The following is an 18,148-nucleotide window of genomic DNA, read 5'->3' as shown; positions in this document are numbered from 1 at the left end:
TGTGTAGGTATGTCTGAGTGCATGTTGCTGCATGCTTGTGTGTGCATGTGTGCGTCTGTGTGCGTGCGCGCACGTGTGTCATGATATGTGTGTGTGTGTGTGTGGGTGTGTTGGTGCATGTGTGTGTGTTGGTGTGCAGTGCATGTGTGTGTGTGTGTGCAGGTATGTCCAAATGCATGTGTGTTGGTGCACGTTGCCATGCTTGTGTGTGTGTTGAGCTGCATGCGTGTGTGTTAGGGGCCTGGGCGTGGCTAAACCCCTCTGACCGGGTGCGACGGTGCACCTTCAGTTTCACCATTCATCTCGTCGCCGCGGTAAACAATCGCTGCTCGCTTGCTGGTGGTCACCACGGCGATTACGCACACCATCACGCAAAAACACACAGACACACACACACACACGTTACGGCTACCGAACATGCCGCGTCGCACCTCGCGCGACGGCATACCAGACCGGGAGTCCGATACGGCCACAAAGAACACACTTTGAACACAAAGTATTTGACGCGGAGAGAGGAAAAAAAAAACTCAGAGCGAACAAACGACCGAGCGAAGGGGGAAAAACCTGTGAATCAAATGATGAATTACACAGCGAGGGGAACACATCCGCTGGATTCCGGAGCCAGACATCGACCCCACCATCGATTGTTCTCAGCCCGGCCGCTGAGCTGGCTCTGAGGCACTGCTGGCTCTGAGGCTGCTCAACCTCAGAGCCAGCTCAGCTATAGAGGCAGCGCAGCCTATAAGACTGCGCCGCCTCTATAGCTGAGCTGTCTCTGAGGCCGGGCATCGTCTGAGGCCGGGCATCGTCTGAGGCCGGGCATCGTCTGAGGCCGGGCATCGTCTGAGGCCGTGCATCGTCTGAGGCTACTGGGTGTGGAGCCTCTGCAGCTCATGTTACCATGGGGGGGGGGGGGGGGGGGCGGGCCGTGTCGACGGAAGAGAACGCACTTCCTATATTGCCGAGTTAGAACCTGGAGTTGGGTATTCCACTTATTGAATGGCAACGTTAAGCTTTGACCTCTGGTGGACCAAAACGGTTTCACCTTCGTGAAAATGCCTCTTAACCTTCTTAAGGTCCACCGTGGGATTAACCTTTGACCTCTGTGAGATGAACAAAATGTTAACCTCTGGTGGTCAAATGCAATGCTTTTTGTTATTCTTTTTATTTTGATTTGTTCGCCTGCTTCAACATTCTGTTCGCCAGAGGGATAATTTTTGTAATTTTAAAATGATTTAATTTATCTTCAGTGTGTATTGGCCAATCAGATTTGTCCTTAACATGATTGCGATTTAGCCTACGCATAGCATAGCATGCACACAAACTCACAGACAGACACAAGAACTCAGAGTTCAAGAGCAGCTTTTTCTTTAATGACAAAGAAAAGAAAACTGAACCCTATTTTTTACATACTTCCATAATGTGTTGTAATGCAAGCTGCATTGATTATTGTATTGGTCATAGAAAGTCATATTTGTGACAAAAGCTTTTTCTCTAATAAATATTAGATAAGTTAATTAATCTGTTGATGTCTTTAATGATCATCAGAAAAGTAGGAAGTGATTAGCACACTCAGATGTATGTATATCTTTCTTTGAAATTCATGCATGGAAATATACATAAAATTGTTGCATCGAGATGCATCGATAATCGCTTTAGAATCGAATCGTTGACCTCATAGTCGGAATCTAGTCGAATCGTGAGGTACCAAGAGAATCCAAACCCTGGTCAACAGTGAGTTAACCTTTGACCTCTGACGGTAAAACGCATTAGACCCTCGGTCTTCTCCAGGTCCACAGTGAGTTGACCTTTGACCCTCCGGGGGGACCAGAGTAATTTTCTGGGGACTTGGAGCTGGCGCTCACCTGTATCTTGATGGGCCAGGTGAAGTTTGTGACGTAGACGAAGAAGGTAATGTTGGGGTTGTTGCGGAAGTCAAAGTTCTCGTTGGAGAAGCTCTCCTTGAACTCCTTGATGTTGATCCGGTTGACGATGGGTATCTCCTCCCCACTCTGGGTCCCAGCTGGGGGGAGGGGAGAGGAGGAGGAGGAGAGAGAAGAGGAGGAAAGAGAGGAGGAGGAAAGAGTGGAGGAGGAGGAAAGAGAGAAGGAGGAAAGAGAGGAGGAGGAAAGAGTGGAGGAGGAGGAAAGAGAGGAGGAGGAGGAAAGAGTGGAGGAGGAGAAAAGGGGGGAGGAGGAGGAGCAGGAGGAAAGGGGGGAGGAGGAAGAGAGAGAGAGTGAGAGAGCGAGAGAGAGAGAGGAGGAAAGAGGAAGAGGAGAGAGAGGAGGGAGGAGGAAAGAGGAGTGAGGAAAGGGAAGAAGTAGGAGGAGGAAGAGGAAAGAGGCATGAGGATGGAGGGAATAGAAAGTGAGGGCAGAAGAAAGGAAAGGATGTTGGTGACCAAATTACCAAAACTTTTTTTGCTTTCAGAAGTTAAATTAGAATGCCAGGTCAAATAAATTGCCTTTCCGTGTTAAGAAGACGGCTGAATTGCGGCGCTATCTTTAAACGACTCTCTAACTGCCTGGCCGTGTGGGGGGGACCTGGGACTGCCTCACCTGTGAAGCTGGTGGCCCAGGTGATGTTCAGGTTGAAGTTCTTGGAAGCGTTGATGAACATGTCCAGGTCGCGGTTCGGCTGATGGAAGGAGAAGATCGGGCATCATCATCATCATCATCGTCATCATCCCCACCATCATCATCATCATCATCATCACCATCACATTGTCTCAGCAGTTGGCTGAGATTGTTTTGTTGTCATGTTATTTTGGACTATGACATTTTATAGCCAAATCCCTCCAGCCCACTAACCTTCATCCTCACGCCCACCTTGTTGTATATGTTGAGGTGTATCTGTGCTAATGTTTAATAAACTAATGATGGTCAACATCTATTCAAGATACGGTGGATATCTGGTGAGCACTAGCTCTACAGAAGACTGCTGACCTCCTGAAGCCCATCTGTAGCCTTGGGCCCCTCAGACCAACAGGTTGGCCCCCTGGCTCATAAGACACTAGAGAGGGATCTAGATCGAGAGCTATCTTTCCGACTGTCTCCATGACAACCCATTAGAAAAGGCACCTAACGGAGATGAAAGTTTTAAATATATAATTTAAAAAACGAAGCTGGGGATTTATACCGTGCCAGCACCGGCGGCTTAAGAAGCAACTGCTCAAGAGCTTTTGTTGTTTGTTGTCGACATGTATCATCTTGAAGTAAGCCAGTCCAACAAAAAAAAAAAGACAGGGGAAAATGTGAATTTGAGCGGGGCCCAAAGAGTGGAACTAATTCTGCTGTAAATACCACACACCGGCTTAGCAGAGCCGCCAAAAAAGCCCGCCGAAAAAAAGCCCAACTGACAAATTCGGACGGCTAATTGTGGCTGGATAAGATATCGCTGAACGTTAGTGAAACACAACACTCTGTTAATGACTTCCTTCAAAATAATTCATTCTCTGTCAGCTGAACGGAGAGAGGCACCCTTTTAAATATTAATGAAATGCTAATTAGGCAGTTGGTTTGAAGCTAGCAAGTGCACTTCGCAGGAAGGCAATTATAAATGATTCATTATCACTGTTTACAACTCAAAGTGCAAATAGCTGTGAACCGGACCGACTATCAAATGCACCCTCTCTGGAGTTTTACCATACTGTTAGCGGAGAGCGTTCGAGCAGCTAGCAGCCGTTGTGCTTGTAGCGCCTTCTGGAAAACCGACCCCCAAAGAAAATAAATACATGGACAAACTCGCCGCGGATCTGAGGGGGGGGGGCTTTGCTTTCCTCTGGTGGTCTCCAGAACCTTACTCCATTGCCTGTAGCCCACACCGAGTGTGGCTCACAAAGGACTGCCAGCAAATTAAATTATTGTTTTTTTATGCTCTTAACCCACTGCCGGGTCTTGAGCGAGTTTTAACCTAGGGGCGCAACCACCAATTACACAACTCAACTTATCTTCCAATGGCTCTTAATAGTTTAATACTATGGTTTAAAATATTTAAGGGAGGGGAATGTTTAATGTAAAAATTGAGCGTTTCCTCCGTAAGTATCTGCTTAGCTTTCCTTTAACGTCGATGCCGCGACGCCCGGTCTTTTTGTATTCATGCATTCTTAACACCGTTTAGATATTTCCGGCAGACTTTAACGTCCTGCTTCGGGAGTATTTGCAGCGGGTAAGTGATCCTTAATTTAATCCTTGTACCAGATGGGAGGGGCCATTTTCCCTTCTTTGTGCTGACAACTCCTGTGTCTGGTATTAAAGGTCTCTTTATTACCACCAGGTGTGACTGCTGATTGGACCGGACCAACATTAATTTTGAATGTTAAATATTCTATGTTAAATCCCAATTAAATTGTTGAAATTTCTAAATAATTCTCAAATAATTCCCCAATAAAATGTCAACAAATAAATTGTTGACATTTCTAAACGGAAGCCCGAGACTCCATCATTAAATGTATTCGTTTTTGCGGTTATTCAGCTTCTTCTTCCACTCCGGAAAAACACGACCGCATTGCATTGTGGTATACGGGAGTAACATGTAGGGTACATCGTATGTACACTCAAATTTTGGGTATTTTAAGTCCACTATATAGTGCATGAAATTAACCACTGAGAATTCGAACACCACTACCAAATGGCGAGCACCCTATATAGTGCACTATATCCGTGATAGGGAACGATTTCGAACACAGCCTTGGTGTTGTGCAATGTTTTGAATTCATATTTAATATTAATAAGTTCCTCATCTTTTATAATGTAGCCCTTGAAGCAGTATGCTGGTTATGTACTTGCATGATTCTTGGACCTGTGAGGTTGTACCTTCATGGTTGAACACACTTTGTTTGTGGCTTCGTTCATGGTCGAACACACTTTGTTTGCATATCCTTCGGACAACAGGATATGCAAAATGTAACGTTTACTAGTGGAAGAAAGAACACAACTAAAGAGAATATTTTTTGTAAAGTTTGAACATAGTTTCCAACAGTGAGTTGGAAACTGTCTGCTGCCGGTATTCCAGTATTATGGGATGTGTGCGCCTCTGCTTCCGTGAGCCAGCTGTTTGAGTGTCTCCTCGTTATGTAACCTCGTTAAGGTCATAACGAGCTCCACACTCGTTACACCCGTTGCAGCCGGTGTGGAGTTAATGCGCTGGCTAATTTCATAAGCGTGACCGTTATTATATTAGCATAATCGTTATGTTTTTTTTTTCCTCCATTATAATATTTCTTCCCGGGCACTAATGCTAATAGAGCTAGCGCCGCGCAGTCCGTCCGCGGCAATGGAGGTGGGGGGGGGGGTTCCGCTAAACCGGCTTAGCCCAGAAAAACAGCGAGAGGAAGGAAAAGTTCTCCGTGACCCACCTCCTCCGGCGTGGCCACGAAGTTGATGGCGATGTAGTAGCGGTCGTCCTCCTGGGATAGGCTGAAGGTGAACTGGTAATCGATGAGCAGCGTGTCTATTGGACGCCACGGGGCGGAGGGGGCGGGGTTAGAGGGGAGGGGGAGGGGCCAGGGTCGGTGTGTGAATGGAGAGAGAGGGAGGGGAGGGAGCATCGGTCAGTGATTGAAGGAAAGCTTTTTCCTTTTCCTCTCCCCGAGCGGGGAGTGAACCGCAGTCCCTCTAGCCGGGGGCAGAACACAATGGAACGGAAAGAGATAGAATAGAACCACACTGAATAGAACGAATCCAAACATAACAAAAGCAAACATCAGAATAGAACCAAATAGAATAGAGGAGAACAAAATACAGCAAGAGTAGAGCCATATAGAGTCGGGTAAAGACTAGGGTTGCCGCGGTATACGGTATTACCGGTGTTGAGGCCAACATCGATTACTCAGTGTTGCACACCGGCAATACTGAGTTATTTTTTTACTTTAGGCATATTTGATAAAAAAATAAAAAGTTTGGCAGTTTCTCTTTGCACCGTTTTTATTTTTGATGCGTTTTTTCATAAAAAAAATACTATACAAACTTAATAGATAAGCTACCACCTAATAAAGCGTTGGAACACGCAAGACCGGTAACTATAGCAACGCCGGTAAACAAACCCCGCGAAGCCCAATCCCTATGAGGGCTCCCCGCGCTACGGCCATCCGGAGGCGCACAGAGCTTTTGGCCGTGATATTACAATTATATTGTACTATTATATATATAGAACGTTATAAGTCGCTGTCACCGAGAATTGGCGCACTGCCAGACGCTGACGCAGAGGAGAAGATGGCGGTTGACCCAGTTTCAAAGTTTATACCGTTTATACTCGGTAATACCGGTGTTGACACGAGTGCATTACTCGGTGTGAAAATGTCCACACCGCGGCAACCCTAGTATAGACAAATAGAGTAGAGTAGAGATAAGCATGGAGAAGAGTTGAAACCAATAGAGTAAAATAGAACAGAGTAGAGCAGAGGCAATACGAGAAGAGTGGAACCAAATAGAGAAGAGTCAAATCGAGGAGAGTAGAGACAAATAGAGTAGAGTGTAAACAGATAGGGCCCAGCCGAGCCCGCCAAATAAAATAAACCTCTAAAAGGTGGGGGCCACACAGGTGACACGGGACCGCCCACAGCCCCACCCCGCTGGAACTGGGGGCGCGGAGCGCCACTTACAGTAGCAGGTTCCTTTCAGGGGGTTGCCTTGGTAACGGTTCTCCACTTCACACCTGTTGGAAGAGAGAGCGAGAGAGACAGAGACAGACAGAGAGCGACAGACAGACAGACAGACAGAGAAAGAGAGAGAGACATAGAGAAAGAGAGAGAGCGAGAGAGACAGACAGAGAGCGACAGACAGAGGCAGAGAGAGAAAGAGGCAGAGAGAGAGAGAGAGAGAGAGGCAGAGACAGAGAGAGACAGACAGAGAGACAGAGAGAGAGAGAGAGGCAGACAGAGAGAGGCAGACAGAGAGAGAGACAGACAGACAGAGACAGAGACAGAGACAGAGACAGAGAGAGAGAGAGAGAGAGAGAGAGAGACAGAGAGAGAGGCAGACAGAGAGAGAGGCAGACAGAGAGAGAGGCAGACAGAGAGAGAGGCAGACAGAGAGAGGCAGACAGAGAGAGAGACAGAGACAGAGACAGAGACAGAGAGAGAGAGAGAGAGAGAGAGAGAGAGAGAGAGAGAGAGACAGAGAGAGACAGAGAACATTTGTCAGCATGGACAGCACATCCTAATGTTTTGCTTATAGTACAGTCTGAAAAATATTTTTTAATTAGTGCTGAACAGGATGTCAGCCATGTAGCCGCCGGCGACTCAACATTAAAACAAGAATTAGGTGTTGTGACGGCTGACACGGCACTAACCAAACCACACGGCGGAGAACACGGCCGCTAATGACGCATTTGTAGATTAGCCAGCGCATATTATTGAGCGAGTAAAGAAGTTGAAAAAAAGAGAAGAAAAAAAAAAAAGCCCCAAAATAATGAAATAGGTTGCAAACACGTTCCACAGCGGGATAAAACAAACGCTATAAAACACAAGGGGCTTATTCAGCACATATTTTCCAGCTAGCAAAATTGACCGTGGTTCAACAGAACACAGAAGAACAAGCTTCCGAATAACCATTAACTAACGATGCTTAACGGCGGCCAAAACACAGGAAGAGCACACTCTACACAGACCAGAGGAATCTATAGCATAAGATACCGATAAGGTCGTGTTGTAGGAAGACGAGCGAGGAAACTGCAGTAGTCCAGTTTCAGTATAATACAGTTTAATACGGTTCACAGAAGAGGGTTTGAGGACAAGATGGCTGTTACGAGAGACTATAGTCGTAAGACCACAGTATTAACGTCGGAAGACAAGATGGAGGTTAAGAGAGATGAGTATAAAGTACAAAGTAGCAATGTTTAAATACAAGACGACGGGTAAGAGAGACTAGTATAAAGTACAAAATAGTAATGTTTGAATACAAGATGGCGGTTAAGAGAGACTACTATAGAGTACACTGTTCTGTTATGAAGACAAGATGGCGGCTAAGAGAGACTAGTATAAAGTAAAAAACAGTAATGTTTAAATACAAGATGGCGGTAAAGAGAGTACACTGTTCTGTTATGAAGACAAGATGGCGGTAAAGAGAGACCAGTATAAAGCACGCAGTAGTAACGTATGAAAACAAGATGGCGGCGGAGAGAGAACTCACAGGTGGCAGCGGTCTCCCTTGATGCCTTTGGTGGTGCAGTAACACTTTCCGTTGGTGGGGTTACACATGCCAGCGTGGCCGTTACACCGGCACGCTGGAACACAGGATATACACGGTGTCATGTTATAAACATGTTAAGCTCCAACACATAATACACACGGCGTCCTTTAAAAATATGTTATGCTGGAACACATAATACACACAGTGTCATGTTAAAAACATGTGCTGGAATATAGAATAAATACCGTCGATACATACAAGAAACCGTCGGTGTAGAATTGAAGTACAATGTTCTTATTAAAATATTTTTTGCTGTTGTGACTGTGCGTGATGCGGTTGAACCCCGTTAAGGGAAGAATAAAGTGCCACATCCATCTCTCTGGCCATCCGTCCATGTGCTTGCCAACGTCCAAATAACATCACTAAGACTCCAGGTCAGGTCAACACTTTTTGCCATGCGTTGCTTTGTTCCAACGGGACAGCAAATCATACTCCATCATGTGATAAAGTGATATCATACTTTGCAGACTGTCACAGGAAATTCCCACCCCTACTTCCATATTCTACCCACCAGGTTTAGCTAATGAGTCTAGAGAGTTACCGGCAGATGCTATCAGTGCGTCGGTAAAAAAGAATAGCTAACCTGCCCGTCAATCATAAAAACACAAAACACACCGGTCCCGGCCGCCAGGCGTCCACTGACAGCCAGAGATGTAAATTTAGATCGCAAATCCTCTGCAAACCGTTTTCATCTGATTAGCCCTTAGCAACGCCGGCTAATGCGCCCGGTTCCCCAACGCAATTTTCAAATAAACGTCATTTCACATCCCATCAGCCCCGGCGGCTGATTGATGGGCTGGTGGATCGCGTGTCGAGATTCATTTCACGGGAGATCTTTACAGGTCGGCCTCTCCCCCCCCCCCCCCCCCCCCCAGGGGTCCGGCACGGCGGCGGCGGAATCAGAAGACGACATGACGTGTGCGCGCTGGACTAGGGCTGGTTAGGGGGTCCAGTCCCTCCCTTACCCCCCCTTTATGCATACTAGTGGAAGAGGTAGCATGCTAACCACTATCATAACTAGCACGCTCACTATGCCAACTAGCATGCTAACTAACATGCTAACGAGCATGCTTACTAACATGCTAACGAGCATGCTAACTAGCATGCTCACTATGCTAACTAGCATGCTAACGAGCATGCTAACTAGCATGCTAACTAGCATGCTAACTAGCATGCTAACTAGCATGCTAACGAGCGGATCCGCGGGCGAAGCCAGCTGGTGTAGGAGGGGTCTGACAGACGGAGCGTCGGTCGGGGCTGACGGTTGATCGGGAACGTGGGGGACGGGGACGGGGACGGGGAACGTTTCAGGAAGAGATCAGAGCCTGCAGCGGCGTTCCGGAGTTCAGGAACGGAGGAGGAGGAGGAGCAGAGGACGAGGTGAGCCGAGCTGAACCGACTCATTAAAAAGGTCCCATGACATGCCACCAGGTGTGAGTGTGATTCGCCGTTTACAAGACGGTTTGAATATCAGTCTCTTGTGACATCACAAGTGGGCGAGTCCACCTAGATGTATGACGGATAGATGAGCAACGTTTGCTACAGTCCGGCAGGTAGGCTGGTCGACTGATCTATCCAGCACACATCTAGGTGGACACGACCACCTGTGATGTCAGAAGCTGCACATTTTCAAAACGGCTTGTGACGGCTAATCACACTCACACCTGAGTGGCATGTCATGGGACCTTTGAGTGACATGGGACACGACAACAAGCACACGCCTCCTCCGTGATCTACACACCGCGAGGGGGGGGGCGGGTCTTCGTCGTCTTGCTCCTCACTCTCCCCCCTTCTCCCTCCCCATCCCTCCGCCTCTTTCCCCTTCGTCGTCTTGCTCCTCTCTCACTCCCCTCCTCCCTCCCCATCCCTCCGCCTCTTTCCCCTTCGTCGTCTTGCTCCTCACTCTCTCACTCCCCTCCTCCCTCCCCATCCCTCCGCCTCTTTCCCCTTCGTCGTCTTGCTCCTCTCTCTCCTCCTGAGTGAATTCAGGATCGGTGAACTCATGTTATCAAGGAGCAGGTAGGGGTCAGCGGTCATCCTGCTCTAAGACTGCGGGCATCGAACCCAGTGCCTTACAGTGGGAGTCAAAGCCTCAGCACCACACTACCCGACCCCGCCCCTGATTGGTCGATTTATCAAAGGGGGGTACTCACGCTGGCAGCTGCCGCCGTTGGTGGGTTCGCCGAAGAAGCCGAAGACGCAGCTCTCGCAGTGGGTTCCGGTGGTGAGGTCCTCGCACTTCTCACACACACTCTGGTTCACACACTGGCTGTGGCCGTTGCACTGGCACGCTGTAACACACGCGCAAGCACACGCACTGCATCATTGGAAACCAACGGCTGATGCACTAGTAGGCATTAATGTCTCATTTGATCTAATCTGGGTTAAGACATCAGTAGCTGTGTCGTCGTTATATAGCTTGAAAAACGTTTGCACATTGTTGATAAAAAATATAATGACTTTAAGAGCCAATGTCACGATGCTGAATGATACCATGTGGTGATTATATATATATATATATAGCAATTCATGGATTAGGTCATCAGAAATCACGATTATTACATAATTTGCCATGATGAAACGTGATAAAAAGGGAGTAGTTCAATGGAAAATATAATTACATTGCCTAACGTCATGCCGTACATGACGAGATTAACGTATATTGTTATCATCGTTTGTTATAAAGTAAAAGCATGTGACTATGACATGAAGCGATCCGATTGGACGGGCGATGAGATGAAAGGCTCCGATTGGACAGGCGAGGAGAGCCAGTGAGGGCCGTACCTGGGCAGTGGACGAAGGACCAGTTGTACTTGGCCTGGCCGGGGCACATGCTGGCGTTGAGCGCCACCTGCAGGCCGGGCGCCATGCCGGGCAGGCTGGAGGGGGCGGGCACCTCCGTCTGGAAGGGCCCCCGGTAGGAGCCCTCCATGCACTGGCCCTTGCCCGTGTTGCTGGGGTCGGTGCACCAGCCGCAGCCGGGCTGATCCATGCACTGGGAGCAGGTCCCGTACCCCGAGCAGTTCTCCGCTGGGGGTGGGGGGGGGGGCAGAGGGTCAGTCGGGGACGCTGGGGGGGGGGGACGCTCGCTGGGAAGAGGGTTTTTAGTTGGGGAAACAGAAAATCTCTGGGGACCGTTGAGATGAAACATAGTCCCTCCCCCCCCCCCCACCCGCATCTCGCTCAGGGATTTATTCATTGAAAGCTCATTCTGGCCGGATGGAACGATTGGCCGGGATTAGGACAGGCCTGCCACTCGTATTTCTGAATGGGTTTTGCCGGCAAATTGATTTATTGGTTGATTCGGTCGAGATGTAAAAAAATTATTTAAAAAAACCTGGCAAAAAATGTCTTCAATGTATTGCCGACCTGTGCGTAAATCAAGTGTTATGTTACGATTTTTAATTTGCAGTTCTTTGAGATCCTAGTTTTGATTGGATGACGTTCCAAGTCTCTATGGAAAATTATTATTAACTATTTTGGAACACTAAATCTAATGTAATCGGGGCTGGGTCAGTGATTAGTTGAGTCATCACAAGTAGTAATAATAATAATGAAAATCAGTATTTTATAGCGCTTTTCTAAATACTCAAAGACGCTTAACAAACAAGAAAGGAGTACAGACACTCAAACAAAAGGGAAAAAATAAACAGCGCCACAACAATAGGCAACACATTGAGAGAGCGGGAGAGAGTGGCAGATGGCGGAGGATGATTTGTCAAATGTTGTAGGTGGTCCTGAAGAGATAGGTTTTAAGTTGACTTTTGAATGAACAGAGTGTATCGGAGTTTCGGATGGCCAGAGGGAGGGAGTTCCAGAGGGTAGGGGCGGCGATGGCGAAGGCTCTGTCCCCCAGGGGTGCGATACATGGTCTCGGTGAAGTAGGCCACAATAACAGCACACCTCTGATCCACACTGTTGCTATCGTGGTGTTGGTTAAGCTGTGGTTCAGTCTTGACTCTTGACTAACTTAAAGGGTACGTGTTTAACCGGCGACAAAACCGGTGTGACGTTCTCCGCTACAAGCAATTTCCAAAGCAGTTTCACGGCTTCAATGACATCACAAGTGGGCATGTTCCCCCAGCTGGAGGCTGGACGATCAGGGGCCCGTTAGAAAATGAATGTCTCCCTGCGAAACTGATCAAGAAAATAAAAAAAAAGTAATGGTCGTTTTCATGAGATGGTTTAAACTGAATTAACGAGAGGTGATTAAAATGGCGATCTTCCAGGCTAGTGAACCAAGCAATCACCCTGGCGTAGCTACGGCGGTGTCGTCAACCAATCACCCTCCTCCGGATGTTTTAATGTAGTCCGAGCGCACGCCTTCACGTTTACATTAAACTCGTCAGCTACCCCTATCATTCACCGCAAGGCATTTCTAGAGAAACCGTGTGCGTGTGCGCTTGTTTTTTGAAGATTTGTGTGTTTGAGTAACACAACATGTCACAGACATCCCAAGGGGCCAGTTGGGAAATTAATTTCTCCGGCGTTGGGTGTAAAGGCCACAGTCACGGATAAGAGATTAGCCTATACGTTCCCCCCTCAACCCCCGGGGAGACATCGCAACCTTATGTTTGGCCCTTAACGACTTGCACCTAATTAACTCACGGACGACGAAACCTAATTAATAGAGCCGTCATGGCAACGAAGGGCAGGGGCCCGGACTTTATGTGGGCTGCTAAATAATGTTGCGCATGACCTCGGTCCAACGCAGGTCTTATCGTAAAATTACAGAGCTGAAGGCGAGCCGTAATACGCTTTACACGCAGAGCAAGGCTGGCCGTAGTACGCTTTACACACAGAACAACACTGGGTTAAGTTAAGGCTTAGAGGCAGAACAACGCTGGTATAAGTTAAGGTTTAGAGGCAGAACAAGGCTGGGTTAAGTTAAGGTTTAGAGGGACAAACAACACTGGGTTACGTTAAGGCTTAGAGGCAGAACAACGCTGGTATAAGTTAAGGTTTAGAGGCAGAACAAGGCTGGGTTAAGTTAAGGTTTAGAGGGACGAACAACACTGGGTTACGTTAAGGCTTAGAGGCAGAACAACGCTGGTATAAGTTAAGGTTTAGAGGCAGAACAAGGCTGGGTTAAGTTAAGGTTTAGAGGGATGAACAACACTGGGTTAAGTTAAGGCTTAGAGGCAGAACAACGCTGGTATAAGTTAAGGTTTAGAGGCAGAACAAGGCTGGGTTAAGTTAAGGTTTAGAGGGACGAACAACACTGGGTTACGTTAAGGCTTAGAGGCAGAACAACGCTGGTATAAGTTAAGGTTTAGAGGCAGAACAAGGCTGGGTTAAGTTAAGGTTTAGAGACAGAATCATTCTTTATTGGAGACCGATCCGTGAGGTTAAAACGATGTTAAGCGAGCCAGAACCGGGCTTGCTTTAGAGACGGACTGCGATGTCTGGACCTGTTTTGTTGTGCTGCTGGAGCCAGCGGAGGATAACTGATTGACTGGAGGATTTATCGACCGCTGCCGCCCGTTCTAAAGCCCAGAACAAATACACGGAACAATCGCCCACTGACAGAGTTGTACAAATGTAGCCCACTTGGTTGGCGACATCCTGCTTTATCAGCTGTATAGCATCGGTTTGTGACCTGATTTGAGTGAAGCTGCACCTGAATCTGAATTAAACAGCGAGGATGAGCGGGAGATCACAAAAGAACACATCTCCGGCGTGGTCAGAACAAGGCAACGCCGTCGTGTGTCGCATGCGAATCGGTGTTTGTTTAGATGACTGAATCCGAACTCTATCTTCTTGTTGGTTCAATGAATGGATAATGAGTGGCTGCTCCTTTCAGAGCTCGATAACAACCCGGGCGGCCATTGTGCCTCAAAGGCTCCATCGCCTTTGTTTGCTGATTGGCTGAGCCGGGAGTTTGGATCCTCCGCCGCCGATAACGCTCCATCAATTGCCGCTTAGTATTTGGGTCCACTCGGAAACCCGCTCATTTGAGCGCCACCGCCTTCATCCCCTTTATTTATCTTTCACTCGTCTCTCTCCTGAATCGTAATTTATCCCCCCCCCCGTCGTCGTCGTCTTTTCATACAACACCCGCTCATAGAAATGGAGAGCGAGGCGGAGACAGAGATGGATATGGAGAGGGGACGAGGGATGGAGAGGGAGACAGAGAGAGAGAGACAGAAAGAGAGAGAGCAAGCGATGAAGGGGATGGTGAGAGAGGGGAAGAGAAGGGGAATTGAGGGAGAAGAAATTAGAGATGGAGTGGAGGGAAAGAGAAGAAGGACGAGAGCGAGCACGGGCAAGAGAGTGAGAGCGAGAAAGCGAGAGACAGAGAAAGAGAGAGGGAGTGAGAGCGAGAGCCAGACGGGGCTTGAGATAGAGGTGGGAGAAAAAGAGCAGTGGACGAGGCAATGAGAGAGCGATGAGACGGAGAGAGAGGTAGCAGAAAAGGGAAACGGGGAGAAGAGAGGGAGAGGTTGGCTGCAGAGGGAGAGGGAGCGAGAGACGGAAGAAGAGAGATGGAGAGGAAGTGAGAGAGCGGGATGGTTAGGGTCAAGGAACGAGGAGGATGGGGGAGGAGGAGCAGGGAGGAAGAGGAGGAGGAGAACGAGGAGGAGGAGGAGGAGCAGGGAGGAAGAGGAGGAGAACTAGGAGGAGGAGGAGCAGGGAGGAAGAGGAGGAGGAGAACTAGGAGGAGGAGGAGCAGGGAGGAAGAGGAGGAGGAGAACTAGGCAGAGGAGGAGGAGAAGGAGGAGAACTAGGCAGAGGAGGAGGAGCGAGCGCAGGGCGGCGGAGGCGGGACTCACGTGGGCAGGTGCTCAGGGTGTACCACTCCATGCACTGGCCGAAGGGGAAGGAGGCGACGTAGGCGTTGGAGTCCACACACTGCTTCATGTTGCTGCACCACATGCACTCCGAGCTGCTGATGGTGCACTCGTTGCAGTTGGTGCGCATGGCGCACGGCGTGCGGCATGGCTTGGCGCTGTGGTTGGCTGAGGAGTGCGGCGAGGGGAGGGGTTTCAGGGACAGGAAGTGAGAAACCGAGCGGCGCTGAGGGAGAGTTGATTTTTGTAAGGGGGGGCGTGGCCGAATGGCGGAGAGGACATCGCCGACGACGTGACGTTGACGTCACCGTGACAACACCGTTGACATCACCATGACGTCGACATCACGTACCGAAAGGCAGGAAAGAGGACAACACGGTCACTTCCTTTTGTCGAGCCACCCAAATGAAAGCTGGCCTATCATAGACCTTTATTCAGCCGGCAGCCATATTGGTTAGCCGGGTAGGGGAACAACCTTCTAGAATGTGGCCTTACCGGGGCGCTCGCACAGGCTGCCGTTGACGGGGTTGATGCAGCTCTGGGCGCGCAGGCCGCTGGCCGCCGGCTCCGCCAGGTAGCCGCAGAAGCCGGCGTCGCTGGGCTCCCCGGGCAGCCACTGCAGGCTGGTGTTGGAGAAGGGCGACATGTCCTCCCAGCACCAGTACGACACGTTGATCTTCCTCAGGCCCACCCAGGGGGTCACCAGCGCCTTGTACTGGGGGAGCCACAGAGAGGGGGAGAGGGGGGGTCAGGGGGCTGCTCATCAGCTGATACACCTCATCATGCTGGGGTCGTGCGCACGGGCACACACACACACGCACATATACACACACACACACACACACACACACACACACCCTAAAACCCCCGCCCCCCCCCCCCCCTAATCTGTCCCCTCCTTTCCCCGGTACTAAAACCCTCCCCCCATCTCTCCCGTCTACTCTCAGGTCCTAACCCCCCCCCCCCCCCCCCCCATCTCTCCCGTCTACTCTCAGGTCCTAACCCCCCCCCCATCTCTCAGGTACTAACCCCCCCCCCCCCCCCATCTACTCTCAGGTATTTTTTTAAGTTTGGATTTTATTTGAAGTATAACAATGACTGACGAAAGCAAAATAAATAACACATATCTCGCACTCTGCTGCGTGCCTCAGTTTAAGATGTTGGAATAAATGTGTGCTTCTGCTCCTTAAAAAAAGAATATATATGTCGATTTTCTTTAAAAAGAAAAACCTAAACCATTAATTTTAATTGCGATTACAAATGTATTAATCGCCCATTCTGCAACTAAGAATCATCAATATATATTATACTTTGGTTATCATTATCTGATGTCTTTCCAAACCCTATTCCTGTCCTGTACATATTTAGCCGGACATCGCTTCACCAATTCACAAAGCGGGTTTAGTCTGGCCCCCCCTCGGAGGGGGAGGGCGTCGAGAACAGCGCTGAGAGAGGCCTCTGGACACCGGTGGGTGTCCTGTTCCTCCCTGAGGGATGATGCACCGTCCAGCTGGGTTCATTCTGCCCTGATCCGACCGACCGTTCCACATCAGCGGCCGCCAACTTGGTTGCTTCACGGAAATGCCTCAAAGGCCCTTTTCTGCCCGTTCACCCCGAATCAAACCCCGCCCCCTTTTAGATAAAGGGCTGTGATTGGCCCGACCCGGGGCCAGGTCAGCTGGAGATCTGGCTGAACGGGAGGGAGGCCAGAGCGAGTCATGTTCCCTGGCCCGGACATTTTCATTTCCTGTCTGGGATTAATAAAATACAAATCATGTTGACCTTTATACTGTCAAAAAGGACTAATAAAAGACGCCTGGATAGCCTAGCGACCCGAAGCTCATGAAACACGGTATCAGGCTGGGGCTACGCTCAGGCGCACACACACACACACACACACACACACACACACACACACACACACACACACACACACACACACACACACACACACACACACACACACACACACACACACACACACACACACACACACACACACACACACACAGTTATTCATGATACTGATCGGCTGATACACGTAAACACACACCTGTGAGACATATCTCGTGTTTTAGTGTATCTTATCTATTTTTCAGACCAAAAGCTCCCCAAAGTGCTCCTCCTCCTCCTCCTCCTCCTCCTCCTCTTCCTCCTACTCACCACCACGCTCATGATCTGCAGCTCCTTCAGGACGAAGTCCACCTCCTTGGGGGAGGTGAGCGAGGCCAGCACGCCACTGTACCCGCGGCACGCCAGCTTGGCGTTGTCATACGAGTCCTTCGCCGTCAGGAACTTGAGGCACGAGTTGCCCACCAGGTGCCAGCTCTCGCCACACACGTTCTCTACAAGGAGGGAGGGGGGGAGGGAGGGAGAGAGACAGAGAGACAGAGAGACAGACAGACAGACAGACAGACAGACAGACAGACAGACAGACAGACAGACAGACAGACAGACAGAGACAGAGAGCGAGACAGAGCGAGCGAGACAGACAGACAGAGAGAGAGAGAGAGACAGACAGAGAGAGACAGACATACAAACAGAGAGAGAGACGGACAGATATGGGATGAGTCATCTGCATCCCTCCAAAGCAATCACCGTGCTACATCACAAGACACGCTGCCGTGCCCCGGAGCTGGTGATGCTCGGGGGTCACCATGACGACCGTACCACCGCCCCTCTCCTCCTCCTCACCTGGCAGGGAGATGCACTCCTGGTTGCGTGGCTCCCACTGGCAGTTCTGGTCCGAGGAGCAGCTCTTGCAGCTGGTCTTCTTGTTGCACACGAACGAGGCGTTGTCCTTGGGGCAGCCGTCGTACTCGCTCACGGCCCCCTGGGGTGGGGGGAGGGGGGGGGGGCACACAGGGTGGGGGGCAACAGGTCACATGGGGGGCTCGGACGTTTCGGATGGTAAATCAGTGGGGAATAAGAGAAGTCAGTGGTTGTTTAAATCCAGCATCAAGCATCGTACACGATAATAGACACACTAGATCCATGTCATTGACGGCCATGTAGGGGTTAGACAGTACAGATCCATGGGGATAGACTGTGAATCCATGTCATTACGGAGCAGGTAGGCGTTAAGACAGTGGATCCATGTCAGTAAGGACCAGGTAGGGGTTAGACAGTGGATCCATGTCAGTAAGGACCAGGTAGGGGTTAAACAGT

The 18,148-nt window shown here is 49.4% G+C and overlaps 1 protein-coding gene across 1 annotated transcript in view; it reads right to left on the bottom strand.

Annotated features, from left to right (window-relative positions):
* Positions 1-896: 896 nt before the first annotated feature.
* The window catches only part of LOC132458241 (attractin-like), a 21,642-nt gene continuing 4,390 nt past the window's right edge, over positions 897-18,148 (bottom strand). Inside the window, exons 3-13 of the mRNA XM_060052812.1 lie at positions 17,675-17,858; positions 17,144-17,325; positions 15,476-15,695; positions 14,963-15,148; positions 10,974-11,219; positions 10,343-10,480; positions 8,130-8,223; positions 6,602-6,654; positions 5,357-5,451; positions 2,559-2,637; positions 897-2,023 (exon numbers count right to left, since the gene is read on the bottom strand). Coding sequence (XP_059908795.1) covers positions 1,770-2,023; positions 2,559-2,637; positions 5,357-5,451; positions 6,602-6,654; positions 8,130-8,223; positions 10,343-10,480; positions 10,974-11,219; positions 14,963-15,148; positions 15,476-15,695; positions 17,144-17,325; positions 17,675-17,858 — 1,731 coding nt within the window. The 3' untranslated portion in view covers positions 897-1,769. The remainder of the gene's footprint in view (positions 2,024-2,558; positions 2,638-5,356; positions 5,452-6,601; positions 6,655-8,129; positions 8,224-10,342; positions 10,481-10,973; positions 11,220-14,962; positions 15,149-15,475; positions 15,696-17,143; positions 17,326-17,674; positions 17,859-18,148) is intronic.

This window comes from Gadus macrocephalus, chromosome 5 (genome assembly GCF_031168955.1).
Source record: "Gadus macrocephalus chromosome 5, ASM3116895v1".
NCBI lineage: Eukaryota > Metazoa > Chordata > Actinopteri > Gadiformes > Gadidae > Gadus > Gadus macrocephalus.
Note: the sequence above shows the minus strand (reverse complement) of the source record. Positions and strands in the feature narration are given on the sequence as shown.